We start from the raw sequence: 14736 nt of genomic DNA, 5'->3' as shown, positions 1-14736 counted from the left end.
GTAGCAAGTCGGGTCAAAAGTCAGGACGTCTAATTTCAAGTTCAGACGTAGTGATTATTTTAATATAAACGTCCACAAAACCGTCCCGTTCGCGGAAAGCCTTAATATAATTATACACATCCAAATTATTACACTGGCTCACTTCCAGATGACGTAGGGCATTTAATGTCAACGGCTGGGTGACGTCACGTGACCTTGGCGAGGGGGGGAGCTCGTTAAAGGTTACATTCGAAAGAAAATATCAACTAAAACACAGTTACATAGCGAATATTGAACTTACATGCATTGTAATATTTTTTTATTATGTATTAAATCTTATTCCGAGTACCTACTTACAATTTGATTTATGTAAAACTCGAGACGGTACGGTGGTTGAGAACATTGGAATTCTTGTTAGCATAATTTAAGTTTTTTTTTTGTTTTATCAAAGATAGCGAACGCGAAAATACATTACTTCTATAATATGACATTGAATATATAAAAATTTAATTTAAATTAATTAATATACTTATGTAAATTGTTGATTTTTATTTATTCGTTTTTCTTAGTTAAATTTACATACCGAATCGATAACCGTATATAAAATTAAATAATATAAAGTGACAATTTACGTTGAGTATAGAATTTATTCAATATTAACCGTTAATCAGGCAAAGACAATCATCCAATAAGTCCAGTAACCGAAAACGTGGCTACATCACACGACAATAAGAACGCACTTTTATGTGACTACTTGAAAAAAGAACATTATGATTACGATTTTTAAAATATCATAAATTTTATCAGGCAAAGACAACAATCCAAAAAGCCAAATAATCGAAAACGTGGCGTACCAAACACGATACACAACAACCGATGTGTTCGAACGAACACGTGTCGTTTTGAGGTTAGAAACGTCATTTATCTATTAACTTGGCATTGATAAGATTAGTCGTACATTGATATCGCTGGAAATTTTACGTGTCTAGTTCGTTATGTAATAATTTGACTTAGTACGATTTTTTTTAATTTCATTTTCCGTACACATACTTACAATATATATATATATATCTGATCCCAATGTAAGTAGTAAAATCAAAAGTACCACAAACACCCAGACACCAGACAACAAAGAAAATTTCTCCTTTTCTACATCAACTCAGCCGGGAATCGAACCCGGAACCTCGGAGTGGCGTACCCATGAAAACCGGTGTAAACACTAATCGACCACGGATGTCGTCAAATCGTATAATTTGCGACTATCAAAAATTGATCACCACTGATAGACATTAGAGCTTTAAGATATATTTTTCATAAAACCAAAGTCTCATTGACCTTGGAAACTAAGATGTTACGTCACTGGCTTACTAATCCTTCAAACTGGAACACAAGACTACTAACTATCGCTGTTCTACCTAACCAAACTGTCTTGCACTATCCCCTAACAACAAAAAGTGGCTTAATAGCTTATCTACATAAAATTAAAACAACTGAACACAGAGACGGCCCAGCTAAGCACACACATACATAAAAATTATAAAACATGATTGGTTCAATATCCCTTCATTCTCCACCCTTCGATGTACCTTTAGCTCTTAACCTTGACCTTCCCCACCCCACGACGTAAATAGTACAGTATACACGGTGCACCAGACTTCTATAAAACAAGTGCAAACATATCACAATTGTTCTAATGGAAAAGGTCGTATGTGAACTTTCTCTGACTATACAATTGTAACAAACTGTAATCATGGAAAAGGTCGTATGTGAACTTTTAGGCGCTTTACAAAGTAATCGTAACTGAATGAAATAATGAAAAAGTTCGTATATGAACTTTACCGTACTTTACATGATAAGTAATCGTAACCGACTGAAATATTAGAAAAGATCGTATATGAACTTTTATGCGCTTTACAAAGGAGATGTAACGGAATGAAATAATGAAAATGTCAAATATCATAAAATAAATATCATATATGAACTTTACCGTACTTTACATAATAAGTAGTCGTACCCGAATGAAACAATGAAATAGGTCGTATGTGAACTTTCTCGTACTTTAAAAACTGGGAAATCGTAACCGACTGAAATAGTAAAAAAGTAGTTTGTATACTTTTTCGTACTTTACATAATAAACATACGCAACTGACACTTAACAAGCCTAAACGCAGTCAGCTCTGACTTAGCTCATTAACCCAAAGATCTTGTGTTCCCAACACAGGTCGGGTACAATTATCAAAACCGTTAAACCAAAGTCCTACGCATAAACTCTCACGACTACAATACAAAACTCATAAATAAACGTATCGAAATCAATCACTTCCGAGATCGGTACCACACAGACACACCTACCGGTACCGTATTATACAATCACGCCGCTATGAATATATTTCAAGGTCATATATATGGGTCAAGTTCGTGATCGATATTGGAAGCTGAGTCGTGTAACATCGCAACGATTTTCCGCCCGTGGATTCGTTCGCTTGAGAGGAATCGAGTTGAAATTCAACCTACGTATTTTTCCAGACTAAGATCTATCTTTGTGAAAAGTTTCATTCGGATCCGTTCAGCCAAACTTTTGCATTCATTATATGGATCTGTAGAAGGTATTAAAACTGAGATATATTATAAGTAAAGTTCGCGAGTACGTACGGATGTTCGTTACTCGTTCACGCAAAAACTACTGAATGGATTTTAATGAAACTTTACAATAATATAGGCTATACTTTAGGACAACCCAAGGGCTATAATTTACAAAGATATCGTGTGAATCGAGCAAAATTTAAAGATATGTGTTAAGTAACTCGCAATATGTTCGTATGTAAGATTTAACCTCAAAAATGAACGAATCAATTCTAAAAAAAAACAATTGGTGGCAACGCTTATTGCAAGCCCGTGTGGGTAAGTACCACCCACTCATTAGATATTCTACCGCGAAACAGTACTCAGTTTTGCCAGTGTAACTACAGGCACAAGGGACGTAACATCTTATTTCCCAAGGTTGATGATGCATTGGTGATGTAAGGAATGGTTAATATTTCTTAAAACGCCATTGTCTATGGGCGGTGGTGACCACTTACCATCAGGTGGCCCATTTGCTCGGCCGCCAAACGATTTCATAAAAAAAAAAACTGGTAGAAATCTACTTTATACCAGAACACTATAGGGTATAAATGCAAGCCCGTCAGCTGGTACCATTCTACCGTCAAGTAGCAATACTTGGTACTGTTGTGTTCCGGTTTGAAGAGTGAACGAGTAGTAACTACAGACACAATGGAACTAACATATTAAACTAACATTTCACACGGCGCAAACGTCTATAGGCAGCGGTGATCACTTACCATCAGCTAACCCGTCCGTAACTACATATTCCAAGCGTTTTGTTAATATACAAATAATAAAATTGGTATGTCTGTTTGTAATATTAAAATAACCCATTTTGACTAAAGGCATATGTATGTATACTAAAACATTTTTTTTTTACAATTTTAGTCTGTCTCTTTGTTTGTTCCCGCTAATCTCTGGAACGGCTGAACCGATTTCGATGGAACTTTTACTGGCGGATTGCGGATGTAATAAGTAGTAACTTAGGCTACTTCTATTTTAGAATTATATATAGAATAAAAACAAAATCACGCTACAATATCCAAATAACTTACAACTCAAACAACGCGCACAAAGTCGCGGGGACAGCTAGTAGATAAATATATCTCTATTTATAACACAACACTAGTCCACTCAACTACTTATAACCATTTTAAATTTACTTCCAAATTTCCTAATCACCACAGATTATACAAGATGCCAATGTCACATCAATTCAATGTCAAAATTTCTTTGTATTATTTGTATATATCGATAGAGTGTCGCACTACAAATGAACAAACAAACGAGACAACCCTATCATCTCGGTGTGCGTGACGGCTACGCTTGACAGTCGCCGAACGTCATACTACTGTACTAGTGTGCGTGTACTTATTGACCAAGAGTTGGACGCAGTTTTTTCGACGCGTTCTCTGTCTGTATAAACATATAAACAATCAAAGCTTCGTAGTAATCATTACTAAGATAAAACTGGATAACGTATACACACACACAACTTCAAACTCTTGACCGATATCAGAAATATAACCAACATTTAAAACACATATTGTTTAAAATTTGAACACAATCCAAATTAAACTTACGTCCCCCGGTTTCGCTGGCTCCTACTTACGTGTAATTTGCCGTTTATATTCCGAAAACGTGCAGGGCAATTGAAATAATTGACTGAAACGGGAATCGATACCGCGACCTCTGGCTCGGAGCCAGACGCAGTGACCACTACGCCATTCGATTCACATATTAGAACTCTTTAATACGTACATACCCTATTCTAATCACATGTCAAATAAACAACATTTGAAATTGAATTCACGCGTTACATACAAACTGGACGACACTGTTATCGGAACTTTGGAGATAAAATCAAAGTGAATATAAGTAGTTAAGTGTAACAGTGTTGTATTATAAATAAAGATATATTAATCAAGAACGGTTAGTGCAATATAGCTGATTTATTAACAAACCGCATGGCATACCTAAATCTACTAATCATTCTTCAATTGAAACAGATTATAGTTTATGGGCTATATTTATGAGGTCGTACTTCGTGACGGCAAATGGCATTTCATGGCATGGCATGGCATTCATTCAGTACATACACATAAACCTCCCCCTTTAATCGCTCTGTTTATTGATAAAAACCGCATTAATATCCGTTGAGTAGTTTAAAAGATCCAAGTGTTCAGACGGAGGGAAGCGACTTTGTTTTATACTATGAACAGCACTCGAGGATAATGTAGCTTTCTACCTGGAATCATTAGTGCCGGAGATTACCGCCTACATACAAACAAACAAAATTTACCCCTTTAAAATATAAGTATAGAAGTAAAGATAGATAAATACTATATATAAATTATAGACTCAGTAAAGGATAGAAGCTTATCTATAAATTTTTAAGTTAAAATAACACCGTTCTACTCTAGCACACAAATTAAGACGTATATGAAAGAGACGGGTATAGTTTTAGCTCTTTAAACATACGAGATATCATTATATAGGTCTGATAATTATTCGACCTTAAGAACCAAAGTTCAAGTTAAGAATCAAAGGTCGATATTTTCTAACGTTTTATAAAAAAAGAACTATAAATTATAGAGTCATGAAAGCACAGTTGTTAGAACGCTTGAATCTTAATCGAATATTGTGGGGTTCAAAACCGAGTAAGTACGATTATTATTATTTTTTTATCAAATCATTGAGCGGATGAGCCAACGGATCAGTAGACATTGGTGCTTTAAGAAATATTAACAATAACTCACAACGCCAATATGCCACCAACATTTGAAGCGGAGATGTTGTCCTCTGTGCCTGTAGTTACACTGGCTCACTCATCTCTCAAACCGGAACACAACAGTACTGTTGTTTGATACGTGACAATCGTAATTATAATTTATTTGTATTCTCGACGTTAATTCCAGGTTATTGTATCTATATTATATAACATACAATATCTTAATCACATATTATATAATATGTTGTACGTTAATTACGCATATAACTGTGAATTAAGTGCATAACATAATATTAAACTATGTAGGTAGGTTAGTAACTAGATAATAAATTAAAGTAACTTTATTCATTCGTGAGCATATCTCTTGACGCAATTGTTTATATATAATAAATATTAAAAAAAAATTAGCTGAGATAGTAGAGTAGAGTAGGCAACCTGGTAAACAGCGTGGCAACAACAGCCATTATAAAGATATATAAACCCTTACATCCTCAATATGCCATTAACTCTGGATACTTAGATGTTATATCACTTGTCCCTGTATTTAAAAAGCTCGCTCCCCCTCCAAATTGGAATACGACAAAATTAAATATTGCTGTTTGACGGTAGGATGAGTGGGTGGTACATACATATCAAAATTAAAACTAGTATGTTAGTTTCAAACATTATAAACAGAGATTGTTAATAAGCACAATATAGATCGAAGCTTAGCACATCACACGGGTTACGTATAAGTAAGGTTAGTATTATTAATTTTATTTTAAGGTTTACCCCTCGATTGGAATAAACTATATTCAATGTGTTTGTTACGTCAACGCATTAAATGATACCTCTAATAATATATGTCGTTTTAAGACTAAACGCAAAAAACAATCAAATACATGCATGAACTTGGCCACAGGACTTTTTTTTCATGAATTTACGACATCCTTTAACATTATTCACAAATTATTAACTAAAAGTCAAAGGGGACTGTGCGGGGAGCGGGTGAGCGGGTGCGTCCAGCGCTCGCACTGACGCGCGGTAGCCGTTTTTACAGGTTATTGAGCTAATTTTGCAAAATAATGGTGTTATACTTTGTTTTTATTTCCGTTTTAATTATTTCGTTCGATTTTTTTTTAATAACCTTCTATTTGTTTTTTTTTTTTTCAATAATTCAATCAGCCTTATAAAAACTAGTATTAATCGTCGTTTCATTTAATGCGATAACGTCGGCGCTACTCTGTATACAATTATAAAGCGATACAAATATCGATATCATTCGAATTCTCGATTCACGAAAGGCAAACATTAAAAAAAAAAAAAACGAATTACGTAAGCCTTGGTGCCTTAATATATCATAATGTTACAATATCCTATGAAAGTAAAATGAACGAAATTTTGTAATCGACGAGTGGAATCTGACACACGAGACGCTTAATACCAAGGTCCTTGGGGCTGGTTCACATTCGAGCGATTGTCTTGTCGTTGACCGACGGTCTTAAGTCTGATTACAGACATTGTCAGTAACTCTCTCGTGGGAGAAAGGCGACGCTAGCCGACTGTCTTGCTCCTGCTACTGCATGGTCAGTAAATCTTTTCACGTTCATCAATTTGCTAAATAAATTACATTATTTGCACATTTGCATTTATAAACACAATAGAATCGAGCAGGCGAATCAGTTTAAGCTTATACTCTATTCCAACCGTAAGAGGTGAAAAGCGAAATAAATAACATTTGACAGCAAATTGACGCGATATCATTGGTCGAGAGCTTGAATCTATGATATTCACTATGGATTTGCGAAAAAAAGACGTTTTCGGACTGTTATCGGAATATTGGAAGTAACATTGAAGTGGACATAAGTAGTTAAGTGTAACAGTGTTGTATTATAAATAAAGATATATTAATCATAAACTCTTAGTAGTGCACAATATAGATATGTTAATAGCAAATCGCTTTAAATACTTAAACCTAAGGTTTGTTTATCTTTATTCCTAATACAAAAAACGCAGTCAGAATGCATGAATGAATGCAATCAGTGAAGAACCGCCCTAAGGTCTTTCTTCCTGAACCAATAGTCGACCTTCAGTGCCTGATAATCAGTATCACATATACGCTAACACACCACCGACAAATTTGTCGGAACGATGTCGGGCCGACACAATATGAACTGGGCCTTACTGTAGTCAATTTTATCTACAAATTGAAAAGTCATACTATATTACTAATCTTACTTATATCATAAATATGAAATTGCGGATTGGTATTTATGTTAGTCAATCATACGATTTTTTTTTTAATTATTGTTATTGGCAATGCCCCCATTTATAGGAATTACTATTTACCCTCAACTCAAAATATAGTGCTAGGACTGGGAACGAAAATAGGCACCCTCTAAACCATTGCACTATTGACGCTTAAATATTTCGAACTAGTTCCCGGCTGCACGTGAAAATGGGGGGGGGGGGGCTGTTAGTTGCTTGATACATTTTCTATGAAAAAAGGTAACTATTAGACTACAATCTATCTTATAAAATCTTTAAAAACATCCTGTATATATATTATATTAAAAATGAATGCAATCATTTAAAAAACGACCTTCCAACATACTGTAATTGATAGGAGTACCATTACAATGTTACATTGTAATTTGTAACCAGAAAACTTTCACCCCAGTGACCTTTATTGACTAGTTGTTCCAACCAATGGGATTGCTTTAAATTTAATACACCTACAAATAAAATAATCCTTCAATTCAATTTTAACTTAATAGCTTTTGATTGTGCCGACAGGGCATGGATTATTTCGCTAATGTCTAATAGGATGGTTCACACACAAACTCAAACTCCTTTATTCAATATAGAAGCATTACACTTACTGATTGAAAGTCAAATTAAACACTACCACCTGTTCGGTATAGAAACTCAAAGGCTCTTTTTTTTTTTTGTTTTATTATTTACATATATTGAATATGAATTGAGATAACTAGGAGGCGATTTTTTTATTTCTAAGGTGAGCTATCAATCATAAACTAATTGTATAGTAACCTTTCGCACACAAGCATTCCTTAATTATTATTTTTTATTTGGCAACACGTGCATTTTGAATGATTTCTGGGATGCTGTTATAGAACCGTATACATTGCCCCACAAGAGTTACTGACTCTATGCAGTAACAGGAGTAATAAGTCTGTGTTTGTTCCTTGTACCGATGCTATGAGTACATAACATTACAGAATATATATTGAGAAGCATCAAATTTCATTACAATCCATTCATAAGTTTAATTATAATATGATGACAATCAGACTGACAACTAAGAACCATGCAGGTGACACCATACGTACCGAAAAACATATCAAAATTATTCTTACGGTTCATGCAAACACACAAATAAACCATCTTTTTATATACAAAGAGAATTTCTAACACACAACCTTAAAACGCATAACATTTTCAATCGTTATAACACACAAGTTACATTGTAAACAAAAAAAGTTTACAATGTAAAAAAAGGCAAAACCCGTACAATTCATACCCATTTATATGTTATATCCACTAGACCGTATGAGTGTTATACCTAATTAACTCAGAATTACATATTAATACATACTAATATTATAAATAATAAAGTAACTCTGTCTGTTAGGATGGTGCTATTTCAAGGCCAAACCACTGTGCTAAATTTGATGAAGCAAGCTGGAACTATAATAAAGAACAGGTAACTAATTCCTAAATACCAAAAAGAAACTGGCTACAACTAGTATATATATAAATACATATAAAAAAAATATATTAACAAAAGCTTATACCAGTTTAGAATTCAACTTAACATGAGGTAACAACTATAAAGGTTTTACATGAATAAAATATTTTTTTTATCCAATTACGACAAAAAATAAAAAACAAACACTCTAATGTTAATAATAGTGTAATAAATATATATTAATAAGCAAAGAGATGTTTTAATTTCATCAAAACTTATACCAGAAGGTGCTCGTTTCGTAAATGGTTTTAATATAAAATGTATGCTCAATCCGGGCCATATTTGTCAATGGTTTTGCTTGTACATAATAAATCTATGAATTATCTGTGAATCGATATGGAAAATCGACTCGGTGGTAGGGATTTCACATAATAAATTGTGGGACGATTACCGAACAAAAAAAGGTTAATTCACACACACCAATACATTTACAAATCTCAAATGCAGTAGCATAGTAAGATTTCCTTTGTGACTTTGTATGTAACATATTTATAATAATTAAAAAAATTTAACAATGAACCAATTTATTAATGTTGCCAGATTCAAAATACTGAGCTAGTTATGATAATTTCTTAACAAAATATACTGATTTTTTTTTATTGTATCTTTACGGTTTGAACGCAGTACCATGACATATGCAGGTAACCAGATGACTAGAATAATAAGCCAATTGTTTCTTACACATCATATATTTTGTATATGTTAATAATACGAAAGCTAAATTGTTACATTTACAAGCCTTATCTACTAAATGGATCATTGAAAATAATTTGCAGCGACATTATTAGGGGTACAGAAAAACACAGAGCACCTTTGGACCAACCAATCAATCAATAACCAATATATATATTAAGGTAACTATAAAGTAACTCTGTCCCTCTGTCTGTCACTCTTTCACGGCCAAACCACTGAACTCGTAGCAAGTTTTTTGTGCCTAACACCTGATACCATCGCATATATGTATATAGTATGACTGTTTGTATATCCAACAAGGTAAATAAGCTAAGTTATAACCATATTAATGAAAAAATATATACATACACAGAGATTGTACATTTAATATTATTGATCCGTGAAGATAATCTATCTTTACTTAAATAGATAATAGTTCTATACTTAAAGATATTACTAGTTTCTATCCTCAGCTTCATCTCCATATGCCGGCAGATGTTAAATACACATTATCATTTTGAAAATTTATATTTCATGCAATATATCAAAATGATAGGTTGACTAGTGAAGCCAAACAAATTCAATTTCACGATTATAATATTAGTTTAGGATAACTTGAGTAGTTTATGTAATTATAAATTTAAATAAAACTAGAAAAACAATATATACAATTATCTTTATTCTCTTATTAGGAACTTAAATAATTATTTTTTTTCATCTTTGATGTTAAGACCTTTAGACATTAGATTGACTATGACACCCACTACAAGCAGATCAAACAGTAGTTATACTAAACTAAAACACGTAAATTTGAGTATTTCAGTAATGACTTCAATAATATTATAAATTTGGTATGTTGTTTTTTAATATATTACTAAAATCTTAATTGGATTTACAAAACGCTACTGTAGAAATAACAAAGGCATGGAATTAGCAAGTGTGCCAGCAGCATTGCCCATTGAATCACAATTCGGATTACCTGGTACCAGGGAATAGGTAATAAGATAGGGGTGTGTATTTAACAATAAATATAATTATAAGTTTGTTTTCGTTGCTCTTACTCAAAGCACAGAATATTGACTGGTAGTAAATAAACATATTTAGTCCATATTTAGAAACACTTGGCTCTTTTTGAAACTAATGATTTCACATTGGCGAGAAAAGGACAGCATTGTTAACCAACTCCTTAATCATCATTTATAGGTATGATGTACAAATATAACAAGAATTTATACTCGTCTGTAGAATAAAAAGGGCTATTCAAAGTGTACACAACAAAATAATCTGATAAACCGTTATTAAAACAACAATTCCTGTTATGTACTCGAAGAATATTGCTTGAAATAATTCTTTGACACGGCAAAGTAAACATTGCACCACTCGAAAGATTAATGACTTTGCCAGAGCTATAAAAGTCAATTTAATCTTGACCAATATACTTAATATTGTTTCAACTATCATAATGACTATTAATACAACATTAGAAGTTTATAAATCCGTACTTTAGTGATTGGAATTGAAAGAAAATGTTTTGGAGGTTATGTTGTCTGTTTCCAGTGCTTATGCAATAAGCATAGGATTTAGTCATAATACTTATTGATTGTGGTGAAATGTTGTAACACATTCCTGTTTACAACAATAGTACGGCTAAATCATATTAGAAAACAGCTTGTTTACATACCTGCCAAGGATTGACCTTAGGGATGGGTGCTTCAACAAACTTCTTAGGCTGAGCTTCAGCTGCTTGCTGTTGTTGCTCCGCTGTTGGCTGTTGGCCTGGTTCAGCATGAGGTTGGGGTGCCTTGTGCGGGCGAGGTGGTGCCCTGCGCTCTCGCTCCCTGCGACTCTTGGCCGGTCTCCTCGCGTGAGAGATGACCGGCACAAAGCCCTCCTCCTCCTCGTCGTCCTGTCGCGGCGGTGCGTCCGCCACTTCCTCCGTCGCCTCTATGTTCTCTTTATTACAATCACTTCCTCTGAAGTTTAGCACAGAGGCGTACGAGGGCCCTGCGCCCTCGACCGACACACGCGCGGCCATGCCGCTGCTACCCACGTTATATAAGACCGGGCGCGCGCTCCGCGCCGACCTAGGATCACGAGCGCGCCGCCATGCCCCTTAGCACGACGGCATGTTGCGGGTCGGACCCACGAAATTCAGAACTTTCCCGATCTTACGAAGGTCAAACTCGGTAATGTTGATGTATCGAACGCAGTTATAGAGTATCAGGGAGAAATATGCGCACAGTTCAAAATGCACACCAGACTGACCCTGGATCGACCGTATTTACATCGAAAAAATTCACTTCCGTTGACTTGTTCCAACTTTTTAGCGACACACAACGCTCCGGGCACACTTTATCTATCGATTACGTGTATCGATCACACTAAATATGGCTCTCCAAACCTGAAAATAACTAAAGATCCATATTTTGTTCACAATTCACACATGTGGTCGGACGCCCAAAAAGGGTATTTTCCGCAACATACACGGAACTCGCGGAAGCCTGTGACTTCTAATTTTACAGAGAAGACAATTTTCGCCAGATGGCGCTGAAACACCCATGACAGTGAATGTGTTCGAGATAAGGGCACATAAAAACACGTTTTTTTAAAAAACACTAATACATTTAAATGTTTTGAATACTATTTATTAGTCGTGAAAGTAATAGGAATTTTATAATATATAAGAACTCATAATTAGTTTTAAAATGTGTTAAAGTTTCTTTGTTGTCTTTCAATATTTGTGAACGCGGCTATAATAAAAATCACATTTCATTCTTATTTCTTCACGACCTTGCAAATCGTGCTAATGTAACCTATTAAGTACAATAATTTTCATGATAGTTCCAAAACATTATAATAACTGGTTTTTAATTTATCATTTTATCATAAAATAATATAAAAACTGAAATAACTTCAAATGATTTAATAAATAAAACGACTTTTCGTATATTTTTTCTCTATGGCTAGAAACACGTTGCAACACTTAACATTCGTTCAAGAATTTTATAAAAAAAAAAAAATTAAAATCATGTTTAGACAAGTATAAAAATTATAAAATATTAATAATAATTATTATTATTAAAAATTAAGTAATCAATTCATTATCTTCATACATTCATCATGCGTATGAACTTTCTGTATTAGTAGGACAATACATTCCCAGGTAATATCGGCAATTTCTACAGTAATGGTAAACATCTTTGCATGATCTGAGTACGTAAGGTAGTGGAGCACAAATCCAGCAACATAATAAGCATAACACTATTGCACATAAGTGGGTACACAGCGTTATTTTACTTGCCACTATACTAAAACCCGCATAGCCACATTCAGGGCAAACAATTGGTATTGGTGTAAACCCAAAGTTATAATTTCTTGATGGAGGTGGTGGTAGGGGACTATCCACGTATATATCAAATGCAGTTGCGTAATTTGGAGGAGGTGTATGCTGAACAAATGATGGAGAGGGTATAAAAGTTCCCATAAGCCTGCGTCTTCGTCGTGCTGCCATTTGACGCAAAACAAATGAATAAGATGGCGGTGCATTCGTTAAAGAATCTGGAGTCGTTAATTCTATTGAGTTCATACCAATAATTTTATTCGCACTTGTATGATCAGAGTTAAATTTTGGTAAAATATTATTTTGTATTGCTAAGCTTATTGAACTTTCATTTAATTTGGCTAATGCCTGAAGGAATAATGTCAAAGGTTGAATTGTTTCAGGATTATTCAAAGAAATTGGAGATGGTAAATTTGAAGACATACGAAGCGGTTGATTTGTCATAGATTTAGTGAAAAGTATAAACGGAATCGAAGTTTTTGAAGAATTAAATATTAAATCATTATTATAATTATTTGAATCTGTGTTGGCAGTACCGACATCTAGTCTCTGTGAGATGATTTCCTTGGAAGACACTGATGCGACATCAATTTCTTTGTCTACTTGCAATCCTTGGGTACCAGCGTTTGTACTGCATTGAGGATAGTTCTCGCTAGATTTGTGATCCATAATAATTTACTTAGTCTTAAAGTTGATTTCTATTTGTTCTGAGTTTAATAGCTTTAAGTAGCGTCAGTTAAAATTGTTTTAATAATAACTATTTAAAATGTCAAGATATTGTCATAGTCTCATGAATATTATGATGTGACATAATATTACGCAATTCGTATAAATGGAAAGAATTGTAACGTAATTCAAATGATCAATGTTTATATTATCTTTTTTTGTCGCATTGTATAATTTTATCGCGAAGTCATTTATTACTCTTATTAACATTTTTCTTTTTAAAATTTTTGTGCATCTATCTACAGACCATTTTTTCTACAGGAAATGGCTGTATAAATTGATACATTTACCTTTTAATGCTGCGTACAGACCGATAAAGTGAATGTGCTTTGCCGGACCGTGACCTTTGGGGCATTAAATGGTTTGGTGGAAGCCAACTACCATTTGTTTACAAGTGTCGGCAATCCTCCAGATAGTTTATGGCACGGTAGATGATAAAGTTTGGAAGAATTTAACGAATTTTGATAAATGGTGATGATGGTATTCATGGATGAAATTCACCGTTTTTGACGCATTGTCAGCAATGTATTTATATACATCTTTACTATTCATTCCGAATCTTGCGAAAATATTGCTATTATATTTAAATATTTAATGAACCACACTATTAATAACTATCCATTTTCATTGTACATATATTCTACTGACCTATTTATCCCTTTAGTGTTATTTTTTAGCTTAACTCTCTCTTCAAAGTATAAAAAACTAGCAACCATAATCTATAATTGAGGCATTCGTTGCGCTTGTCTATACGCATCGTTAAACGTATTAGTATAAAATAAAAAAATAATATTTATTTTTTCGTAAATGATCTTAAAAATGCATTATAATAACCATTTTATACAAATTGTTATTAGACCTTTGAGTACCTGTAAAAGTGTGTAGTTACCTTAAGATAATAGAATGGCAATTGTGAAAGAGTATTTATTCACCTGG

General features: G+C 33.7%; 1 protein-coding gene across 4 annotated transcripts in view; it reads right to left on the bottom strand.

Moving 5' to 3' along the window:
- The window catches only part of LOC125075321 (la-related protein 1), an 83808-nt gene extending 71576 nt beyond the window's left edge, over positions 1-12232 (bottom strand). For all 4 annotated transcript variants that reach the window (XR_007120191.1, XR_007120192.1, XM_047687050.1 and 1 more), the window contains exon 1: positions 11416-12232. Coding sequence is in view for 2 of the 4 variants with exons in the window: in XM_047687050.1 (XP_047543006.1) it covers positions 11416-11769 (354 nt within the window). In the remaining 2 variants the exon portion in view is untranslated. The remainder of the gene's footprint in view (positions 1-11415) is intronic.
- Between the last annotated feature and the right edge of the window lie 2504 nt (positions 12233-14736).

This window comes from Vanessa atalanta, chromosome 30 (assembly GCF_905147765.1).
Source record: "Vanessa atalanta chromosome 30, ilVanAtal1.2, whole genome shotgun sequence".
Classification (NCBI taxonomy): Eukaryota; Metazoa; Arthropoda; class Insecta; order Lepidoptera; family Nymphalidae; genus Vanessa; species Vanessa atalanta.
Note: the sequence above shows the minus strand (reverse complement) of the source record. Positions and strands in the feature narration are given on the sequence as shown.